Source organism: Mesocricetus auratus, unplaced genomic scaffold, assembly GCF_017639785.1.
Source record: "Mesocricetus auratus isolate SY011 unplaced genomic scaffold, BCM_Maur_2.0 Super-Scaffold_100054, whole genome shotgun sequence".
Classification (NCBI taxonomy): domain Eukaryota; kingdom Metazoa; phylum Chordata; class Mammalia; order Rodentia; family Cricetidae; genus Mesocricetus; species Mesocricetus auratus.
The window spans coordinates 2,845,306-2,868,426 of NW_024429231.1; the positions used below are offsets into that span (position 1 = coordinate 2,845,306).

Consider the following 23,121-nt stretch of genomic DNA (forward strand, 5'->3'; position numbering starts at 1 on the left):
GAGAGAGAGAGAGATAGAGAGAGAGAGAGAGACAGAGAGACAGAGAGAGAGAGACAGAGAGAGAGAGACAGAGACAGAGACAGAGACAGAGACAGAGAGACAGAGAGACAGAGAGAGAGAGAGAGACAGAGAGACAGAGACACAGAAAGAGAGACAGAGAGAGAGAGAGAGAGAGAGAGAGAGACAGAGACACACAGAGAGAGAGAGCCCCATCCTCACAACCTGCACACCTCACAGGCAGGCAGGTGAGGACGGAGCAGGCTCAGCTGTGAGGGCTGCAGCAGCAGTTGGAGAACAGAGCAGCTGCCTCACTACATGCTCAGGGACAGGAGACCCTGCCGCAGCATGCTCTAACCCATGGCACATGGTGGGAGGGACTCCTGCCCTGCACGCCATGTGTTCAGGGCAGCAAGAGAAGACCCCTGACGTGCACCACGTGCATAGGCAGGCAAGGACAGAGACAGAGGGATAAGATGGGCCAGCGACTAGCTGGGCTTGGCCAAAGTCAGCAGCCATAGGACCAACTTATCAGAAAAGCACCCAGCTGGAGTCCAGAGCGGCAGCTGTTCCATTGGAACTCATGGGTGTCAGAGTCAGGACAAACAAAGACTTAACAACCACATAGCACATTACAAAGACTAGACAGATTAGGGCCCTCTTCAGAATCTTGCGAGAACTTTCAGACAGACGGCCGGCCAAATGGGACAAGTGACCAATTCCCCTTTTTACAGACTGGAAGACTCAACCCCATGATTGAGTCCCCATTTTACAGACTGGAAGACTCAACCCCATGATTGAGTCCCCATTTTACAGACTGGAAGACTCAATCCCATGATTGAGTCCCCTTTTTATAGACTGTGGAGCCTGGCTGCCACTCAGACCTCCGCCCAGAACCAGGCATTGGGGCGTCCCCCTTAATCCTCTGTTTTCACAGATCTCGCTAGCCTACCCAACAGAATCACACAAAAACTGACACAAAACATAGGTGCTCAGGTCCTGCCAAGCCTGCAGGCTGAGGATCGCAGCAAGTCAGATAACAAGCCTGCTCGCGATAAGAAGCCTGCCCGTGATAACAAGCCTGCTAAGCAGGTTGCTTGGGGAACCCAATTCTAATCCAATGGTTCCTCCAAACCGCCAAACCACAGAGTGTAGGTTTCATAGAAACCAGAGCTTAAACAACCAGAAACAAAGACCAAAGTTTCAACAGCCAGAGACAGAAAGCAGAACTTGAAAGATTTGCCTAGGCAAAAACAGAAAATTACCTGACTCAGCGAAAGGGGGTGTCGTGGTGGATTTCAGGGATCCAGGATGAGCCCCCAAATGTTGTGCCCAAGTTCTGAACCCCCAAATCACCAAGAGGCCCATTTCGATGCAAAAGCAAAGAGTCTTTTATTGTAGATGTTTAAGGAGCAAACCCCACTGGCTCAGGCCCTTCACCCCACCACCATGGCGAATGGCTGGAGAAAGACCCCAAGCTCTGGATGAACAACATCGTGCAAATGGAGTAAAAGTACGACAAGAACTCCTGGACTGCTGAGGCCCCTCCCACAGGAGAGCTGTAAGTGAACCGATCCTACGTTGACTAGAAAGGAGAGCACTGTGACAGCGGTGTCCAGGACATTGAAGCATTAACGCAGGAGGAGGTCAGCGCACACTGAGGTCCCACATACATACAAACATACACATAGGCATATATGTGCATGCACAGAAACATATACATGTACATGCATAAATATACACACATACACACTCAAATGTATACACATACACACGTAAATGCACAAGTGTGCACTCACAAACATAGATATATACACATAACTGCACACAGGTACACACACATATGTATAGGTAAAAAATTATATACATGTACACACACTCAAATATACACATGCACACACGTGTAGATATATATGTACACAGACATAAATTTACACACAAAAATAACTGTGTATTCAAACACAGAAATATACACATGTACATATATTAACATACATAATATACACAAACATGCACATTTACACACATACATAAACATGTGCACACACATGGACATGTGTGTACCACTTCATTAAGGAACTGAACATTTATGGATTTTAGTAGTGGGGGGCTCAGGAGGACCCGGGCTTTTCTGCCAGTTGCAGGAGTTAGTGTGTTAATCTCTCTAGCACTTCCTAGAGCTAAGCCACAAACAAGAATTTTCTAGACTCATCCCTGTGGACAGCAGTTCCCCAATGCATTGCCATGGTTGTGGTTTTTTTTCCCCTCACGTTTCTCTGACAGTCTGTGCTGGGGTGGGGTTGGGGAGTGGGTCAGTTGCTTTTCTGTGAAATACCATCACCTGAAGCCACTCTGAGAAAGGGGCTTTTGACTCTCAGTTCAGAGGCAGTCTATAACGGCAGGAAAGGCATGGAAGCAGGAACAGGAAGTCATTGCATTTCATCCACACACAGGAAGCAGAAAGGACAGGAAGTGGGATGAGGCTATAAGACCTCAAAGCCCATTCCCCCAGGGATGACTTCCTCCAGCAAGGCTGTACCTCCTAAAGGTTTGTAACCCCCAGTCAGCACCACTAACTGGGGACCAATTGTTATGATAAAGCTTGAGGGGAACCTTGCATGAATCCCCCAGGGAAAGGGAGGAGAGCTGGAGAAGAGAAGACAGCAGGAAAGAACATCATTGGGCAGAGGTCTGTCTTTTATTTTTAAAGATTTGTTTATTTATTATGTATACAACATTCTGCCTCATTGGCTGCCTGCACACCAGAAGGCACAGATCTCATGACAGATGGCTGTGAGCCACCATGTGGTTGCTGGGAATTGAACTCATGACCTCTGGAAGAGCAGTCAGTGCTCTCTTGACCTCTGAGCCATCTCTCCAGCTCCACATTTGATCATTTGCGAAAGCAGTGATCACCGCCAGGGGCCGCTGACCCCTTTTCTCCAGCCCTGCATCGCCGTGTGGAGGGGGGGGGTGCAGTGGAGGCCTGAGGTTGCTTTGGAGACCCATCTCCGTGGCTCTCCCACATTGCCCCGTCAGGCTGTGTCTCTTAGTCACACACAGAGCTCTGGGATGTGGCTGCACTCGCTGGCCCGCTTGTGACCCCTCTCTGTCTTCAAGGCACAGGTGTCGGCTATGCCTCCCTGGCATTGGTGGAGTTTAGGGATCTGTCCTCATACACACTTGCCCTCGGTCAAGTCGCTGTCTGGGGGTATATTAACAGAGTCCCCATGCTAGACCATGGTGGCACACTCCTTTAATCCCGCACTTTGGAGGCAGAGGCAGGATGATCTCTATGAGTTCAAGGCCAGGCCTGGTCTACAGAGTGAGCTCTGTCTTTTAAAGGGGCCCTTTGCACTTGCGTGGAGATTATGCCATCATGGAACCCTGGGCTGACCAGGGCACTGCCTGAGTGCATCCGGCCAGCACAATGTCTGAGTCCTTACACTAATCATTCAGACACATGGGCCTGTGGGGGGCAGCTCTCATTTAAACTACACTGAAGGTATCCTCAGTTCTTTAGGAATTGCCCTTGCCTCATTTTCCTTCTATTCCTAGCACATGTACATAGTGAAAATCTGGTGAAGTTTTGCAAAAATATCTGTTTTGGTCCAGTTAACTCAGGAGTTTCCAGGTACTTCCCATTGCAAATGTTCCTCAGAGTTCATGCTTTGGAGGAAGTCTGAGGCTTCTCCCTGTTCTACTGTGAAAGTCTCGTGCTTTATCTCTGCGAGGGCCGCTGCTGTTTAGTGTGGTGGGATTGTCACACGCTGTTCGATACTTTTCTGATAACTGTGATGGAGTCATCTGCAGGGAACAGAGGTTTATTTTATTTATTTATTTATTTGGGGGGTTCGGATACAGGGTTTCTCTGTGGCTTTGGAGGCTGTCGTGGAACTCGCTCTTGTAGACCAGGGTGGCCTCACACTCACAGAGATCTGCCTGCCTCTGCTTCCTGAGTGCTGAGACTAAAAGCGTGCACCACCAACGCCCGGCAGATTTTGATTCATGATGCTCAGGGTTGCTGTGCATCATAGTGGGGACGTGGAGGGTGGCAGATGGTTGTGTCTGTGTGTGTGTGTGTGTGTGTTGATGACTCTGGCCAGGGCCCACCTCCCAAAGGCTCCACAGCACCCCAAAGTAGCACCACCAGATGAGGAACACGTACTCAAAGCATCAGTCTGTGGGGAGCCTTCTAGATTCAGACCCTTGCATGGGCCATCTGCTGACTTGCACAGTACTGTTTTGTCCCCAAAGTTTCTCCGCATGCACCTGGACCCTCTTGGAGGTATTCGGATGGAGTCTGGAAAGCCCTGGAGTCCCTCACCTGAAGGGCTTCATGTCAGCCTGCCTGAGAAGCTGAATCATAAATGTGCAGAAGGCAGGGAGAACTGAGGTGGGTAGGCAGGTAGGGGCCTGGTGTGCGAACATTCTTCCCTGAGTGCTAGCTTCGTCTATCCGTCACCAGGGCGACCAGCCTCCACTCTGCTCCCGTGTTAGGGTTGTCAGCCAGTGGCTGACCTTGGTTGGTCTCAATGTGGCGCGGGGTAGGACAGCTAGCTGTTGACTGATCTACTTGGCCTCTCAATGAGACCAATACCTATATTTTTCCATTCCCGGAGGACTGGCCAAGGCCTGTTGTCGTGGCGATGGGAGATGTATAAGCATGAGCATGTTCAATGCTCATTCTCTTGTCAGGCTTCTGCCAGCATCCCGTTGGCCCAGGGCCAGCCACACATCTGAGTCAGGGCAGTGCTGTGGTCCCTACAGCTCAGGATCCTTGGATACTGAAACTCCTTTTCCACCGTCGTCTGTACCAAACTGGACTGACACTTCAAACATTACCTCTGAGCCTTGTGCTGGGAATGATTCTAAGCTCATTTTCTGCTCACCAGGAAGTGTAGCATGATCCATTAGTAATGTCTGCCATGGGCATGGATATGAGGATTGGGTTTCTTCCCCTGCCCAAAGCCTCCATAACTGTCTGCTAGCTTTCTCCCATCCCAGGCCTGGTTCAAAGATCATGGTAGTTTGAGTCCCTGTCGCTGGGCTTTTCTAGCATCAAGCAGTGCCAACTTGTGTGCCTAGGAAGACAAACATTCTACTGTTGGATGAGGCCAGAGCAGCTGTGGACTTTGGGGCTATGGGCCTCATCTATTCCATCATCCAGGTGCAGTTTGAAGGCCGTACCATGTTCTCATTGCCCACCAACTCAACACTATCAAGCTATCCGAGGTGAACCTGTGGGCTACAGGGTTGACCCTGCTCACAGACATGCGGAGTGTGTTTCTGAGGCCTGGGGCTCAGCTGTAATGGGCTCTGGGCACTGGGGTCCAGTTTAATCTGCTCTGTGAAGAGGCAGCTGAGGGAGACAGTAACCAAATTCTCAGATCAGAGCCCAGGAGAGAAGGGGCTAGCTCTTCCTCAGTGTTACAACCTCACTCAGTCACACAGTCTGTCGTCTGCCCAGCAGCCATACTCCCCAGGAACACAAGCCAATGGTGTAACTGTCACAGTCCTTCTGTGTCCTTTCCCAGGTCTTGTTCGAATCGACTTTGCTTCACCAGCCTCTGCTATCTGTGTCTATTCCAGGCCAAGTTACCTCCACTAGAGTGCCTCACATAGCTCCCACAGAGCCAGGGTTCTCTGATGGGACACAACCTAGGCCTGTTGTCACCAGAGTCTCTTGAACTTATCCCTTTAGGTTCTGCAGATACTGCATTGGTGCTGCAGAGGTAATCACACACCACGGGCTGGGTTTAGTGAACATGAAACAATTCAGAAATGGCTTGCCAATGGACAGGCTGCGTCCACTAGTCCCGCCTTCCTGTCTCTGCCTCACCCAGTCAGTGTGTATTGAGTTTCCATGCTGTGTGCTGCGCAAGGCTCGGGAGACACACGGTAGGCAGAGCTACAACTCCTTAAGCAAGTCTCTCAGTTTAAGGAGGCAGGAAGCTTGCCCCTGGCCTCGAGGGTGGAAGTCAGTTCCTGGCACATGCTGAGGAGGCCAGAAGTCCTGATGGCTGGGAAGTTGGGAAGAGATTAGCACTAAAATGCCCAGGCCTAGTTTTCCCTTCTGTCAAAGAGATTCAGTGACTGTCTAATACATTCACAAAGGCACATCGGAGGGATGGGGCCAAATGGCGACACCTGCCTCTTCTGAGTCCCCTGAATCTACAGCCACGCCTGGTACACAGCTTTATCTGCAGAGAGGAGGGAGAATCAGGTACAGCTGAGACACCTTCAGCCAGGCAGGGAGGAGGAGCAGGGGTAGATTTTCCAGGCATCGGTTCCATCCCCAACACTGCAGAAAAGCAAAAGACCCTCAGGAATAGCCAGAGGCTGAGGATGTGTCTACAACCCCGCTGGACCTGGTTTCCTACTCCTCGCAGGCTGGACCCTGCTGGCAGGCAACCTTGACTGAGGGTTAATGGTCACCCTGATGGTTGTCATGTGACTCGGGGTATTCCCAGGCCAAGGTGGGGCCTCTGCACTCTTTCCAGCATCCCCGGTGAATTCACAGACACATAGCAGCCTCTGCTCCACACCGAGTACTGTGTGCCCCATCGCTGGTTCCCCAGAGCAGGACTGCCCACAGAACCACTTGAACTGGGAGGTAAGAAGGCCAGGGGCAAGTTGTCACTTGGCCACCGGGTACCCGTGTCCTCACTTTTCCACTTCAGTTTCTTCTTCTTCTTCTTCTTTTTTTTTTTTTTTTTTTTGGTTTTACGAGACAGGGTTTCTCTGTATTGTTTTGGAGGCTGTCGGTCCAGCCAGGCCTCGAACTCACAGCGATCCACCTGCCTTTGCCTCCTGAGTGCTGGGATTAAAGGCGTGCGCCACCACCGCCCGGCCAGTTTCTTTTTTTGCACAACAGAAGCAGCCACAGTGATGAAACTGTCTCCTTGCCGTGTAGACAGCCTCAGGATGAGCTACAGGCGAAGAGGCATCCCCCTGGGCTGAAAGGAAATCCCCAAAACCCCGAATCAAGGCAGGCCATCAGAGAAGCCTCAGGGTAGAGGGAAGAACAAGCCCTGTTTCCTAGAAGCAAGTAGGAGTCTCTCCTCTCCTGCCCCCAACATTGCCACCACCCATGAATTTATCAGTGGGTCATGGGTGGTACCAGGGCAGATTAAATCAGTGATGTGGTCCCGGGGGACCATGGAAGTATGTGGAAGTAGCCTTGCCACCGCCATAGAAGGGCATGTCTGAGCAGAAGTCAAAGATATTACTCAACCGCTATCACGCCCGCGACTCGCCAGTCCTGGCCCACAGCCAACAGTGACAGTGATGTTGCTAGACAACGGTGATGACTCAAGGCGGGCGTGGTGGCCCATGCCTGCCACTCCAGCACTGTGGAAACTCAGACGGGAGGGTCTTGAGTTTGAGGCCAGCCTGAACTACATAGTGAGAGACCCTTCACTGTTACAATTTTAAACAGGGCAGAGCTGAATCCAGAGCTGAGGCTGTAAGGCTTGTCAAGTTTTTTGTTTGTTTTTCAAGACAGGGTTTCTCTGTATTGCTTTGGAGCCTGTCCTGGAGCTATCTGCAGACCAGGCTGGCCTCAAACTCATAGAGAGAGATCTACCTGCCTCTGTCTCCCGAGTGCTGGGATTAAAGGCGTGTGTCACCAACGCCCGGCGAGGCTTGTCACGTTTGTCAAGCACATGAAAGCGTTGGGTGTGGAACCCACAAACAGGGTGTGGTGCTCTGTAATCTCAGCGCTTGGGAGGGGAGGCAGGAGCATTACAGACTCCAGGCCATTCTCAGCTACAAAGGGAGCTCAAAGCCACCCTGGGTGATGCGAAACCCTGTCTCAAAAACCAATGGCAACGAGAGGCGCTGGGTCCATACACAGACACATAAGCCGTAGAGGAAGGATGAACACAGCTGTTGGGGGCTGTCAGTTCAGTGCCACTTGATCTTGTCCTAGCATTGGACAGGGTGTCACCCCTGAACAAAAAGGGCAGAGGGTCCACGGGTTCTGTGTGATTTCTTAAAACTGTGTGTAAACTCTACAATGACATCCAAATAAAGAGTAAGGGAAAAGTGTGCACACCATCACCCAGGTCCAAGGCGGCCAGCTTAATTGGCCTGGGGTGGGTGTGGCCTTGAAGTAGAGTTTGAGCTGAGAGTCACTGTCCCCCTTGGTTGCAGAGTGGGCATGACCTTGCTCAGGCCAACCCGGTCACGCTGGGTTCTTCTGGGTCTGGTATTCCAATCGTTTGTCACTTTCTCTGTCATCTTTCTCCCAGAGAGAAGGCTAGATTTGACATCCTGTGCAGCCCCAATGGCCCCTGGGTCTCTGGCATCCCCAGCCACTGCAGGCTCTATGGCTGGCTCTGAGGAGGTTGTCAAAAGAGTCCCAACTCAGGCAAGGCCTGACTCCTGGGCTAGCCTATAAAACAGGCCTTTCTGGGCCAGCAGCTGGGCTGGACTGCCACTCTCTGTCACCTGCCCCTCATCCATGACCAGAACCCTGCAAAGAAGACATGGGGCAGCTCTTGTGACAGCAGCTGAGGCCCTCGTCAGCCAAGAACCGAGCTTCACTTTAAATTCACTCCCCAGAAGTCTCCCTAATCCTCCCAGGTTCCCGGATGCACAGGTGCTGGGCCGAATGCTTTTCCCTGGGGACTTTGTCATGCCCCCATCTCGGGACGCTTGCAGATGGGCAAATTACACGCCTTCCTGGGCCTCCGTGCCCTGCGCATCAGGAGGGCCACCTTACCTGGCACAGTCCATTACAGAGCGTAGGCGGTGAGCTATGACCAGCACTGTGCACCCACTAAACCAGTGCTCGAGGGCTGCCTGCATCTGCATCTCTGTCCCTGGGTCCACGGAGGCGGTGGCCTCGTCCAGGATGAGGATCTGGGTTTTCCGGAGAAGGGCACGTGCCAGGCACAGGAGCTGCTTCTGACCCACGCTGTGAAAAAGCTGCCTGGTTAGGCTGAGTAGGTGTCATCAGTTAGTCTAGGCCTGTCTACAAGCAAGCTCTGGGGACCGCGGCTGACGGTGTCTGCATGTGTGCCCCCACCACAAGGGCCGAAGTCTGCCGGGTTTGGGGCGACTCCATTTCTGCTGTCTTGGTGTGGGATGACTGTGGCCAAGTCGTTCACACCTTCTGTGCCTTGGTTCCTCTACCTGTGAAAAGTCTGTGCATTGTGTACACTTGTAGGGACACACATCTGCAGGTGCGTATGTGTGCACATGTGTGGAGGCCAGAGGCTGGCATCAGGTGACTTCCTCAGTTAACAGAAGCGGGGTGTCCCCCTGAACCCAGAGTGGGCTGTAGTCTGGCTAGCTAGCTTGTTCCAGGGATCTCCTATCACTGCCTTCTGAGCATGGGGATTATAGGCAGCTGCTAAGCCCACCTAGCATTTACATGGGCTCAGGGGATCTGAACTCTGGTCCTCACACTTGCCCTCAGCACAACATATCTACTAAGTGTTTAGTAGATACCAGCCACAGAAGGTGGCTATTGTCCCTTTTTATTGTTTTTTTTTTGAAACAGGGTTTTACTATGTGACTCTGGTGACCTGAAACTCACTATACAGACCAGACCTCACACTCACAGAGATCCCCCTGCTTCTGCCTCCTGAAAGCTGGGATTAAAGGTGTGGAACACAGTCTTACTTGGTTTTGGTTTTTTGAGACTGTCTCACTGGATAGCCCAAGCTGCCTTCAAACTCGAACTCTTTCTGTCGCAGCCTTCTAAGTGCTGGGATCACAAGCCTGCGCCACCAGGACTAGCTATGCATAACCATGCTTCCCACTGCTAAGCGATACATCCGGGGCAGGGCAGGCTGGAGAGCAGTGCTGGAGCACATCCCCAGCATGCACAAGGCCCCGCGTTATCTGCCCTGCACTGAAAATTAAAAAAAAAAAAAGGTGCGATGCATCTCCCCAGTCCCTGTTTATGTTATGTGCGGTTCATCCTTAAAATGTTTTAGCAAAAGGCATTACTGGAGAGATGAGTCAGTCAGGAAAAGGCCTGCCGCGTAAACATGAGGATCTGAGTTCAGATCCCCAATACCCACATAAGAGCTGGGCACAATGGCTTGCTCGGGTCTGTAATCTCAGCTCCTGGAAGGCAGAGAGAAGAGGATCCCTGGGAGCCTATTGGCCAGCCAGCCTAGGAGAATCAGAGGGCTTCAGGTTCAGTGAGAGACTTGTCTCCAAACAAGGTACACCCAAGGTTGACCTTCGTCTCACACAAACATTTTAGGGAAAGAACACACACCATACCTTGGCCACATTGCATCTGAGGTCAGTCAAACATCAAGTATAGTATTTTCACAGCAAAATAAATACTGAGTGGGATAAAGTCTGGGCTGGGCTTTGCCATGGGGAAAGGATCATGAGATCCTGAGGCTTGGGACTGCTGGGAAGGATTGAGGGTCTCCTGGAGTACGCTCAGAGCCCAGATTGTCCCCACCCCTGCCCTCTTCATTCTGGTCCTGCCACTCGCGGACGGCCGTACCTCAGGTCATCTTCCTGGCCCGCACATTCATACTGCAGCTGGCCGGGCAGGCTGGCCACGAAGGTCTTAAGCTGCACGGTCTCCAGCGCCGCCCAGATGCCTTCATCCGTGTGCTCCCAAAGCAGGTCCAGGTTCATCCGCAGAGAGCCTGGGAACAGGACAGGGTCCTGGCCAGAGGGATGCTGGGTCGGGCGGCCACGCCAGTTTCCTCCCCCACCACCTCTTTCCCATGGTCCTAGACCTCACCTGAGGGATGATGGTGATTCGGGACCGCAGTGTGTGCAGCCCCACATGGGTGATGGGGACCCCGTCAATCCAGATATCACCCTCAGCGGCCTCCTGAAGCCGAAGCAGGCCTGAAGCCAGGGAGGACTTCCCGGCCCCCGTCCTGCCCACGATGCCCACCTGCCGGGTAACAAAAGAGTGAAGCCAAGACTGAGCAGGTCTGCCCTAGCCCTGGGGTTCATGGATACCTACTTGAAAGACTTTTCTTGCACAAGATTTGTCTCTGTGCTCACCCTCTAGTGAGCACGCCCATTTGTGCTCACCCTCTAGTGAGCACGCCCATTTGTGTTCACCCTCTAGTGAGCACACCCATGTGTCTGTGTTCACCCTCTAGTGAGCACGCCCATTTGTCTGTGTTCACCCTCTAGTGAGCACGCCCATTTGTCTGTGTTCACCCTCTAGTGAGCACGCCCATTTGTCTGTGCTCACCCTCTAGTGAGCATGCCCATTTGTGTTCACCCTCTAGTGAGCACGCCCATTTGTGCTCACCGTCTAGTGAGCACGCCCATTCAACACAGCCACTCACCCTTTCGTTCCGCCTTCCGCCTGGGTTCTCTCTAGCTCCTCCTCCTCTCAACATGTCTGTCCCTTGCTTTTCCTTTCTGTCCTAGCCACCTCCATCACTCCCCATCCTTCCAGGCCAGCCCTCCCAGCTCCCCGAGTCCTCCCCTGTACCCTGTCCCGCCCGTGTCCTCTCCTTCCAGCCCCATTCTCCCGTCTACGCTGGTCAGCCCACCCGTCTTTTCTTTCATTCACTCCCAGTCTTTCCGTTCAGTCATCCCACCCTATACACAGGTGCCCTTCTTCCCACACGCCATCCTCTGTGGTCTGTGTCTTATCCATCCTTCCGGGCAGCCCATCAAGGTAGACACAGGAAGCCACCCCAGAGGCAGATGGGGTCTGGGAGAAGGAAGCTAAGAAAACTGGGCAGAGTTTCAGAGTTGGAGCCTGGTGGCGGGGCGGGGGCGGGTGTGTATGTGGGGGGGATGCTCACCTTCTCTCCTGCATGGATCTTCAGGGACACGCCCTGCACAGCCAGTGGCAGCTCTGGTCGGTGTCTGAGCCCAAAGTCCCGGAACTCAATCTGTCCCCCACTAGGCCAGAGAGGCCGGGCTGCACAGGTGGGCAACCTCCAGGGAGCCTGGGTCAGGGAGCAGGTCGGACACAGCTCAAAGGAACTGTCGTCAAGCTCTCCACAGGTGCTGGCCCCCAGAATCTCAGTTTCCCACACACCACACTACAACCATCATTTGAAACCCATGCCCGGTCATTCTAGAAGTGCTTCATTGTCTTAGGACAAGGTCTCAGGACATAGCCAAGGCTAGCTTCTAACTTTCCTATAATCCAGACTAGCCTCCAACTCACTATTTAGCCCAGGCTGGCCTCCAAATCACTGTTTATCCAGGCTATACTACAACTCTCTATGCAGCCCAGAATAGCCTCTAACTTGTTATGTAGCTCAAGCTAGGCTCCTGCTGCTATGTAGCCAAGATTGGCTTCTAACTTGCTATGTATCCCAGGCTAGCCTCTAACCTGCCGTGTAGCCCAGAGAAACTTCAATTTTCTCTACCCGGAGTAGCTTCTCGCTATGTAGCTCTGACTAGGCTTACACTCACTACACAGATCAGATTGTCTTCTACCTAGCAGCAATCCCCCTGCCTCAGCTTCCTGAGTGCTAAGATTTAGTTGTGAGCTGTTGTGCCCAGCTTGATGCCATGTCATTTAGCTCAATGCTCTGTCCCTGTGGCACTGCTGCTACACTCCTGAAGTGTCATATGCCACTGGGCTGTCCTCAGCACAATGTAGCTGTGTGGCTGCTCTGTCCTTGGCTTTCTGCTAAGTTAAGACGTCACTACAGAGCCATTGTTCTTGGCCTGGGTGACAGTCTTATCCTGTCCTATGCCCTGCCGCATGGCTGGAGCGTGGCTGTCACTTTAACGTCTTCACGGAGCTGAGGGAGTGCCCTTCCTGCTGCTGCAATGACGCTATCACTATTGCTCAGCACTCAGGTGAGTGACCTGCTCTGCCCCAGCAAGAAAGCAGGAGCTTAAACTCTTAATTCTCACTGCTGCCCTGGCTGTGACTCCAGCTCGCAAGAACGCTGCTTTGCGGGGAAGGCAGGGGGCAGGCGGCACCTTGGATCCCCCTGTCCCCCACTCCACCTCCCTGCTATCACCTCCTTGGGGATGTGAGCGTAGTCCTGTAGGCGCTCCACTGCCACCATGCTGTTCTCCAGGTCTGTCCAGCTGCGGACCACCCACTGCAGAGTCTGTGTCACCTAAGAAGACAACTCAGTTGGGCTCTGGGCTCTCGACCGACCTCCTCCCTAGCCAACTGCCTGGGAAGGCAGAGAAAGGGACTGTAGGAATAGGGAAGTTGAACCCAGTAGGAACTGGGCCCTCAGGGGTGGGACTTGGCTTTGGCCAATAAGACAGCGAATAGAGCAAGTCAAAATCAACGACCAAATTCAATGGCCCCAAAACAGAGAGACAGGACCAGAGAGGGTGACCGGCCTTTCCAGGACACACAGCAAAAACAGGGTCTGTGGGTTCCATTCAGGCAGCGACCACAGAAGTGCTAGGCCCTCCCCCCACCCCCACCATGACCTTTCCTGCTGCTGCTGGTTCTGCCCAGAGCACTGACCCCAAAGGAGATGATGGGCAGCTTATGAAGAAGCTCGTGGAGCAACACGTTCAGCTGACGCTGCTGTGCAGATGAGATGGTGTGTGTAAGAGTGTATGTGAGTGTGTGTAAGATGCCGTGTAAGGGGCTGGAGAGACGGCTCAGCGGTTAAGAGCATTGACTGCTCGTCCAGAGGTCCTGAGTTCAATTCCCAGCAACCACATGGTGGCTCACAACCATCTGTAATGAGGTCTGGTGCCCTCTTCTGGCCTGCAGGCATACATGCACGCAGAACACAGCACACATAATAAATAATAAAATCTTTAAAAAAAAAAGATGCAGTGTAAGGAGAGGAAGAGAATGTGTATGTAAGAGTGTGCAAGATACAGTATAAGATGGTGTGTGTGTAAGCGAGAGGAGAGAGTGTATATGAGACTGTGCAAGAGATGAGTCTGTGTGTGTAAGAGTGTCTATGTGTGTATAAGAGGAGAGAATGTGTGTGTGAGAGAGAGTGTGTATGTGTGTGTTCATAGACACAGATATTCCAACCCAACATTGCATATTATCAAGTGCTAACAAGAAACACTCCACTGGAAACCTGCTCTCAATACTCTTCTCCTGTCTCAGCTAACTGGACGTGGCAGAGTGCTGGCCCATTACTTGGATGGGCACACAGAGGGTCTTGAGCCACTTGCTTGAGGTCATACAAGGTTCCCTGAGAACTGTACTTCCCCAGCGCTGGGCAGTGGAGACGTGGAGCCCTCGTAATACTCCAGTGGGGTCCATCTGTCTCTGCTCTGCCCCACCTCCCCCAGCCAGGGGTGGGGTGCTGGAGTACCTGGAGGGCAGCGGAGACCGAGAAGCCCACCAGGCCGGCACTCAGGTGGGCCTTGCTCAGCACAGCGCACATAGTCGCCACGAACACCAGGCCGTTCCCCAGGAGCTCCAGGTTGGCAGCCAACCACCTGTGAAGGGAAGCAGGGCTCAGCGGGACCCGCAGGACACGCTTCTCTGGTCATGGCAGACACTCAGCACCTGCGGGGGGGGGGGGGCCACAAAGGACCTGACTGCAGGAGGAGAGGTAACATTATTCTTCTTGCCTAATGACCAGCCGAGGACCTGGCACATGCTGGATGTCCCATAGAGCTTCCTGTTTTGGAGCTGTCCCCTCCCTGGTGGGTGTGTGGCCACAAGTACACGTGTGCGCAAGTCAGAGGACAACCTCAACTGTCATTTGTTGTTTTTCTTTCAGCACAGTGGCTGCACCTTAGTCTACTGCTTCTCTTGCCAGCCAAATCATTTCATGTAACCAGCTGTTGTTACCATTAGGAGTCCTGGGCTCCGTGGGGACAGGGGTCTTGTCTTCTCATTCCTGGATCTAGCTCCAGTCCTAGGTCAGCATGAAGTGTGTGCTCAACGGATACATGCTGAAAGCAGCATACCTCTCTCTCTCTCTGAGTCCTGTTCTACCATTCATTCATTTAACACATAGTGGGAGTGCAATAAGAGCCAGGCGTGTTCAAGGAGCTCAGAACCCAGACCAGACAAGCGCGCATCACGTTGCTGGGAGCCTCGCATGCGATGCCTGGTCCTCCTGCTGCAAGGGGAAAAGATAACTGCTCCCATTTGACAGCTGAGAAAACTGAGGCTCAGGAAGGGCTGGAGCAGTGCCAGGCATGTAGTAAGCATGTTACAAGTACTCCTTGTAACCGTTTAATCCTTAAAGCCACCTTGAGTATGATAGCAGTTGAATAAACAGGCTCAGAGAGGTTGTGTGACTTGTCCAGGGTCTACCAGCTTGAAAATGGCAGAGTTGGAAGTTGAACCCAGGTCTTGCTCTTATTTAGTCCCCAAAGGAGATTAAGGATGCTTGATATCAGCTACCTTGTCACCAAGGAAACAGAGGTTGGTACTGTTGTCTGGCAACCATACCCCTTTCTGTACCTCCAGCTCACTGGATGTCAGGGACTCAGCCTCAGATTGCCCCAGCTTGTAGGACTGTGCTCAAGCCATTGACCCCTCTGACCACGCAGCTCGACTCTTTCGGGGAGGGGATTTCCGGGTCTGCTCTGGTACCAGGCTCTTCTTACCTGTCAGCCACCAGTCGCGGGAAACTGACCCTCTGGTTCTCATCCATGCGGGCATGGTGCTGGGATGTAAAGGACTCCTGGGCCCGGAAGGCCCTGACCACCAGACTGCCCTGGAAGGTCTCAGCCACATGGGAACACACAGACGAGTAGCTGGCAGATTCGAGGCGCCTCAGCTGGCAAGATGTGGCCACATAGAGGCTCTGTGGTGGGAGAGGGGAGGAGGGACAGAGACTCTTAGCGTACAAGGGGCAGCGGGTATCCTCTGCTGTCCACCTGCTTGGCGGTGAGGCAGGGCAGCAGCAACTGAGGCCAGCACTCTCGGCCCCGGAACAAGTGCGTACAAACAGAGGCCTGGCTGAGCTTCTCAGCGACTGACAGGCAGAGTGCTCCATGCAGCCCAGACTGCCAGGCTGTGTGCCCACTGGGGCAGCAAAGCTCTGTAGTCCGCCTCTGCTTCCCAGAGTCCTGGGTTACAGAAGTGTCCCAAATCCCACCACTCCTGGCTCAGATTCTGATTTCTGCGTTAGGCCACTTTGAGAGCCTCTGGCCCTGGCAAAGGAAAACAGACATCTTAACACAATATAATCTGGGCCATGCAGTGCCGAGCCTTGCAGTGTACAAACGGGATGAGGGGACACGGCGGCAGTAAGGCCTGAAGTTAGACACGAAGAACTCCAGGGAGTGACAGAGACAGCAACGTGTGTGTATTCTACAGGGCGGGGGTGGCGCTTCCAGCCTCCCCGTTCTGTGGTGCCCAGCTGCAGACCCTCTCCCACCACGCCTTGCCCGGAGGCAGGGGACTGACAGAAGAGACCTCAGCTAGACTTAGGCTCTGAGCTCTCCACACCTGAAATCCAGCGTACAGCAGCGTAAGTGGCAAGATGGCCACAATGGCCAGAGGCGTGGCCATTGACACGGCCAGGCCAACCTCCAGGAGGCCGAAGGCGTAGGTCAGCAGGGACCTCAGCTTGTCTGGGATGTCCACATCCACCGTGTCTGTCTCCTTGGAGAAGCGGTTCAGCAGTCTCCCGACGGGCGTGCGCTCGAAGAAGCCGATGGGAGAGCGAGCTATGTCCCACAGGAGGTTTTGGAAAAGCAGGCTTGAGGCCCGGACCCCACCAAGGAACACTGCAGCCATGGAGGCAAACAGGCCGACAGCTGCAGGGGAGAGTTGGAGTGGACCCTGCTGATGGGCTGGAGCAGGCCTCCCAGCACCCGGGACCATCGAATGATGGGACAGACCCAGTGCCGGGGGATCGAATAGTGCCTCCCCAAACTCATGCCCACCCCAACCGCCAGTTGCAACCTTATTTAGAAACTGAGCTTCAGCCAGGCGGTGGTGGCGCACGCCTTTAATCCCAGCACTTGGGAGGCAGAGGCAGGCGGATCTCTGTGAGTTCGAGACCAGCCTGGTCTACAGATCGAGTTCCAGGACAGCCTCCAAAGCAATACAGAGAAACCCTGTCTCTAATCCCCCCAAAAGCCCCCAAAACAAAAAACTTTGCACCCATCCTATCTGCAGCCTCCTGAGTAGCTGGGGTTATAGGAGTGTGTCACTATTTCTGGCAAACTCAAACACCTTTCATGATGGGGCCAAACCTCCATGTCCAGTGGCATTTTCTTTCGCTATGGCCACATTTGACGTGTAGGGGGTCAGAGTGTAAGGACAGTGGATGAGGCTAGACGTCGGCACCGCAGATGGTCCTTGCGGGGACATGAATGCCCAGTAGCCCGTGTGTGGAGGTTGTGAGGACTTCTACATCAACCGTAAAACAGTGCCACTCCGCATAAAGCCACAGGATTGACTTTGTCAATGTCCTTGATGCAATATGGCCATATGACTTTGCGGCCTGTGTGTCCTTAGCAGAGGCCACAGGGGAGTCCTTTACACGCTGCCTCATGGCGGAGGTGAGCCTGCCACCACTTCGGGAGTTACTGTTATGTTAGTAGAAGGAGCTGAGCGTGGCGCGCACACCTATGTCCCCAGCATTTGGGAGGTAAGTCAGGGGATCTCGAGTCTGAGGTCAGCCTGGACCCTGAGGAAAGACTGCCTAAACTGAACAGTAAGTTAAGCCGGGCTGGCGAGGAGGCTCAGCAGGAGAAAGACTTGCCACCACGGCTTATGACCTGAGCACACACCAACCCTGGGATCTGTGTGGGACAAGTAGGAAACCCACTCCTGCAGGTGTGACCAGATGTGTGCTGTGGTGCCCATGTGTCCACGCACACACGGAAAGTAAGTAAGCAAGAAAATGCTGTTTAAAAGCAGCCAAAGACAGGAAGGTAGGAAACGGGGGTGGTGAAAGAGCAGTAGAGCGTGCGCTGGGGAAGCAGTGTGGCCTGGGCTGACGTTTGATGGTGTGACTGTGTCTGGGGGCTTGGGCGGGAGGTTGGGGTCATTAGCTGGCTAACTTCAGAGATGCCTTCTAGTAGGGGACTGTCCTCAGGCCCTCATTCCCTCCAGGCCACCTTAAAGACCTAGGGATGGTTGGTCCTAGGATGCTCTGGGCAGACAGGAGGGGGTGGGGTGGGAGGCAGAGCTTGGGCTCACTGACACAGGGTACCTTGGAGACAGCCAAGGAGTCCAAAGACCCAGCCACGCAGGGCCGCATGCATCTGACGCCCATCCACAACCGGGTCATCGGCCCAGAGGCTCAGCCAGTACCCCTGGCAGAAGGATGCCACTTGCTGGCAGAGGAAGAGGAACAGGGTGTAGGTGCAGAAGGGTGTGCCCACAGCCTGCAGGTAGCTCAGGTACGTGGTAGCCTTCACCTATAAGACATGCAGAGGAGGGGTGGCAGAGAGGGGGATGAGAGGGGAGTGAGTTGGGTCTAGGTCGGGTCAATTTCCCAAAGGCATCATCAGCAAAGCCTCACTGGGCATGCTACAGACCTCAGACCCTGCTGCCTGAGACCCATGAGGGCCATGGGGAGCCGTAGCTACCAGATGATCTGAGTGGTAGGTGAAGAAAGGACAGGTGAGGGGAGGCACACATGGGTTAGGGATGGGCTGAGGACAAAGGCAAGGGTATGGAAGAGAAATGATAGCATAAACTTCAGATTGGGCTACCCTAGACTGCAATGTTGGCCACAGAGACAAGAATCAACTCCTATACACCCTGACTCCTTCGTCTTTGAAACGAGGCTATTACTGCCAGGAGGTGGTGGTTTACACCTTTAATCCCAGCACTCGGGAGGCAGAGACAGGCAGGTCTCTGTGAGTTCGAGGCCAGCCTGGTCTACATAGAGAGTTCCAGAACAGCCAGAGCTACACAGAGAAACCCTGTCTCAAAAAAACAAAACCAAAAAAAAAAAAAAACAACAACAAAGAAAGAAAGAGGGGGGAGGAGAGAGGGAGGAGGAAGGAAGAAAAAGGAGGCTATTATCATCTAGCTTTCGGGGTGCAGGAGAGGGAGGTGGGAGATTGTAGGGATTAAGAAACAAGAAGCATTAGAAACCCATTTGACCCATAGCGGTGCTTGAGAAAGCTGAGTGCCCTTCCCAGTGTGTGGACTGGAGCACTGGTGCTTACCCGGCCATACTGCACACTGTCCTCTCCAGCTGTCAGTCCTGTCCCCTTAGTGTCATTCGGAGAAAGCTCTGCCTGTGCCTCTGACGTGGCGCTGTCCTTCCCAGGGGCTGATTCAATGGGCCTGAGCCTGTCATTTAGAGGAAATCAGGACATGTTAGTGTATCTTCCCATGGGGAACCATGGCCCCTTCAGGTGCCAGCCAGTGAGCTCTTCAGTATTCTTTCTGGATCTTTATTCATTTACCCAGGAAAGAAGGTATGGGGAGGAAGGGAGAAGGAGGAAGGTAGGCATTCATGGATGCATGGATGCATGGATGGAAAAGTGGATGGGTAGATACATGGGTGAATGCATGAATGGATGCATGTGTGGATACATGGGTGGATGCATGTGTGGGTGCATGGGTGAATGCATGAATGGATGCATGTGTGGATACATGTGTGGATGCATGTGTGGGTGCATGGGTGGATGCATGGGTGGATGCATGAATGGATGCATGTGTGGATACATGTGTGGATGCATGTGTGGGTGCATGGGTGGATGCATGTGTGGATACATGTGTGGATGCATGTGTGGGTGCATGGGTGGATGCATGGGTGGATGCATGAATGGATGCATGTGTGGATACATGTGTGGATGCATGTGTGGGTGCATGGGTGGATGCATGTGTGGATACATGTGTGGATGCATGTGTGGGTGCATGGGTGGATGCATGAATGGATGCATGTGTGGATGCATGTGTGGGTGCATGGGTGGATGCATGGGTGGATGCATGAATGGATGCATGTGTGGATACATGGGTGGATACATGGGTGGATGTATGAATGGATGCATGGGTAGATACATGCATGGATACATGGGTGGATGCATGGGTTGGTGCATGTGTGGATGCATGAATGGATACATGGGTGGATACATGATCCAGGCACCATATTTCCCTCCTACATAGTAACCAACTCCATCACTCCATAGTCAGACAGCCTGACCCTTGATGCCATTTCATGAAATCAAACAGTTGTCTGGATGGGGAACTCCGTCTTCCGAAGTTTCGCTTTGGCCTAAGTTTTGTTGCGGTTGTTTCCCCTCTGCGGTTTGCCCTAGACTCATCAGTCCAGCTTGTATGAATGAAAGGTTGTTTTGCATTTTTATGCTAAAGATATTTGTAGTTCTGTCATCTATGGAAGGGTGGACTGATTTAGATGTTCTGTGGTTCAATTTCCCTAGCTAAAAACAATGGGGATAGCTATCAGTTATTACCTGTTTATTGTTTCCCTGGCTTTTATCAATCATTTGTCCTCCATAAATCATGTATCCATCTGTTCGTGCTTCTTTCCTTTCCTAAGCATCCCAGCATCCTTCCATCTGTCCGTTCATCCGTGTGTCTAACCCCTGGTCCTCCACCATGCACCCCAGCATCCTTCCATCTGTCCATTCATCATGTGTCTAACCCCTCATCCTCCACCATGCACCTCAGCATCCTTCCATCTGTCCGTTCATCCGTGTGTCTATCTAACCCCTCGTCCTTACACTCACCCGTACCTCTTTTCATCTTTCCTTCCTTCCATCCATCCATCCATCCATCCATCCATCCATCCATCCATCCGTCCATCCATTTATCCTTTCTCCATCCTGCCCATCTACACACCCGTCAGTCAGCCTCCCTTGCTCCCACCACACATTTGCCTCTCCGTCCATTCCCACATCTACCTACGCTTCTGCCTGATCTTCCTCAGGGTGGCCAGCGGGCCTGATGTCAGAGGATCCGTCCCCATCCTCAGCATCCACAGGGCCTGCAGACCCTCAGCTCCCCTTGTGTGCTCTCCCCACACTGCCTGGTACACCGTGGCCTCTGCTGTCAAATCCAGGTCCACAGCGAGCCCACATGTTCCCTGGACACAGAGGACTGGCAGGAAGGGGGGCAGTGGACTCCCTCTGGGCGCCCCCTAGCTGTGTGCTTGGCCAGCCTCCAGCCCCCCCTGCCTGGCAGAGGAAAGTGCAGTCTAGCACAGTCATTTCCAGCCATGGTGAGGAGCTTTCCTGGAAGCCAGCCTGCCCCGCTTTACTGACGCATTGGCCCACTTGGAGTACTTGTCTTAGGGCTGACCATGTGGAGGCTTACCACCATCAGCTGACTGATGGGTCATTTGGGATGAACGAATTATCCATCACTGAGCCCGAGGGGTATTCAGCAGGCACTCCATGTGTGAGCTTGGCCGTCCCCTCTCTGCCCGAGGCACAGTGGCCACAGCAGATCTTGTTTTGGCCTCAGCCTGGAGCTCCCCTGCTTAGCGCCAGGGAACCCACCTCTCCGGTCTGTGCTTGGGCCTCCCACTTCCAGGAAAGCCTCCAAGGTCATCGCGGGCGGCCTCCGAGTGTGCACCTGCAAGGGTTGAGGATGTCAGTGAAGGCCACACCAGAGACTCCAGATGTTGGTTTTGACATTCACTGCTGTGGTGCCTTAGCCTGAGGAAACATTTCCTAGCATGGTTCCTGTGGCTGCTCTAACAACCTTTCTCTGCTCTCAGACTGTCCCCTGGGGTCACTGAGAAGTATCACTCATTCATCCTCATTCATTCATTCAGAAAATACTGAGCACATGCTATGGAGTTGGGAAAACACCAAGTTGCCTCTGCATCCCCAACACACTTGCTCAGGAAGTTCATTGTGCAGAGAATGTTTTTTCCTCGCAAACTCGCGAGAAATCTCAGGTGCCAGGTCCCCCCAACAATAATCTCCCTTCTGATATTACCCAGGTTGGGCCAGAAATCTAAGCAGAAATCTAATAGCTTAGTCCCAGACCTGTGAACAGGAAATAACTGCTATTATAAGCCACTGAAATATGGGTGATGTTTGTTATGCAGCACTGTCACAGCAAAAACTGTCCAATACAAAAGGCCCCATCTTCTCCCAGAGACTCAGCAATGCCCAGCCAATACCTCCTTCTCCTCCACCTGCAGGCTGTCTGGCTCCATCCAGAAGACGCACCAGGGCTCCATTCCTGTGCAGAAGGTCCTGGAAAGAGCCCATCTCCGCGATGGTCCCGTTGGCCAGCACCAGGATCCAGTCAGCCTGGGGCAGGACGTGCAGTGCGTGTGTCACAAGGATCCGAGTCTGGGCAGGGCAGGGGCAGAAGTTACATGTGCTGGAGTGTCCCAGGTCAGAAAGGGGAACGGGTGCACCTGCCCTGGCTCTGGAGAATACCATATCCAAAGAGAAGAGGGGGTGTCTCAAATTGGGAAGATGTGGGCTTAGGGTAACCCTTTGAGAGAGTCTCATTCTGATGGGGTTGTGGGGTGATCTGAGAAACTCACCTTAAGATCAAAAAAGAACAAGTGGAAATACGGTAAAAAGTGTTTCGTTTGTTTTTTGAGACAGGGTCTCACGTATACCAGGCTGGCCTTGAACTCACTCTGTAGCCTAGTGTTCTAACTTCATTTCTGTTGCTGTGATAAACACCATGACTGAAAGCAGCTCAGGGAGGAAAGGATTTATTTGACTCACAATTTCAGGTCACAGTCCGTCTCTGAGGGAAGTCAGGACAGAGATCCAGGCAGACCTACCTGCTCTTCCATCAAGTCAGGGAACTCACTCCCAGCCCAGGAATTACAGCAGGAACCACACGGATGCTGCTTACTGGACTGCTCCCTCACAGGACCATGCTTACCTAGCTCCATTGTACAACCTAGGCCCACCTGCCTAGGGACAGGGGTAGTGGCATCCACACTGGGCTGGGCCCTCCTACATCAATTAACAGACATGCCCATGGGCCAATATGATCTAAGGAATTCATTGATCAAGGCTTTCCTCTCAGTTGACTGGGCTGTGCTAAGTTAACAGTTAAAGCTGGCCAAGACACCAAGGATAACTGAATTTCTGACCATCCTGCCCCCATCTCCCAAGCAGCAGGGTTACAGGCACACACCATGGCTGCTCGTGAGATGTTGGGATGGAACTCAGGGCCTTGTGCATGTAATACCACCACTGAGTCACACCCTGGTAAGGGAATACATTCATTATTCTTTTTTTTTTTTTTTTTTGGTTTTTATGAGGCAGGGTTTCTCTGTATTGTTTTGGAGGCTGTCGGTCCAGCCTGGCCTCGAACTCACAGAGATCCGCCTG

General features: G+C 52.9%; 1 protein-coding gene and 1 long non-coding RNA gene across 3 annotated transcripts in view; one reads left to right on the forward strand and one right to left on the reverse strand.

The window, feature by feature from the left end:
• Positions 1–1,202: 1,202 nt before the first annotated feature.
• Positions 1,203–22,352, forward strand: LOC121136198. The gene is made up of 2 exons (XR_005873333.1): positions 1,203–1,558; positions 21,960–22,352. It is a non-coding gene; the product is annotated as an uncharacterized LOC121136198 (long non-coding RNA).
• Abcc6 (ATP binding cassette subfamily C member 6) overlaps positions 7,868–23,121 on the reverse strand; it is a 41,336-nt gene continuing 26,082 nt past the window's right edge. For both annotated transcript variants that reach the window (XM_013124211.3, XM_013124212.3), the window contains 13 exons: positions 21,939–22,113; positions 21,307–21,382; positions 19,006–19,132; positions 18,039–18,246; positions 16,322–16,632; positions 15,475–15,674; positions 14,223–14,349; positions 12,939–13,040; positions 11,757–11,903; positions 10,724–10,882; positions 10,478–10,644; positions 8,726–8,920; positions 7,868–8,476 (listed from right to left, as the gene is read on the reverse strand). In XM_013124211.3, the coding sequence (XP_012979665.1) occupies positions 8,368–8,476; positions 8,726–8,920; positions 10,478–10,644; positions 10,724–10,882; positions 11,757–11,903; positions 12,939–13,040; positions 14,223–14,349; positions 15,475–15,674; positions 16,322–16,632; positions 18,039–18,246; positions 19,006–19,132; positions 21,307–21,382; positions 21,939–22,113 (2,103 nt within the window). In that variant the 3' untranslated portion in view covers positions 7,868–8,367. The remainder of the gene's footprint in view (positions 8,477–8,725; positions 8,921–10,477; positions 10,645–10,723; positions 10,883–11,756; positions 11,904–12,938; positions 13,041–14,222; positions 14,350–15,474; positions 15,675–16,321; positions 16,633–18,038; positions 18,247–19,005; positions 19,133–21,306; positions 21,383–21,938; positions 22,114–23,121) is intronic.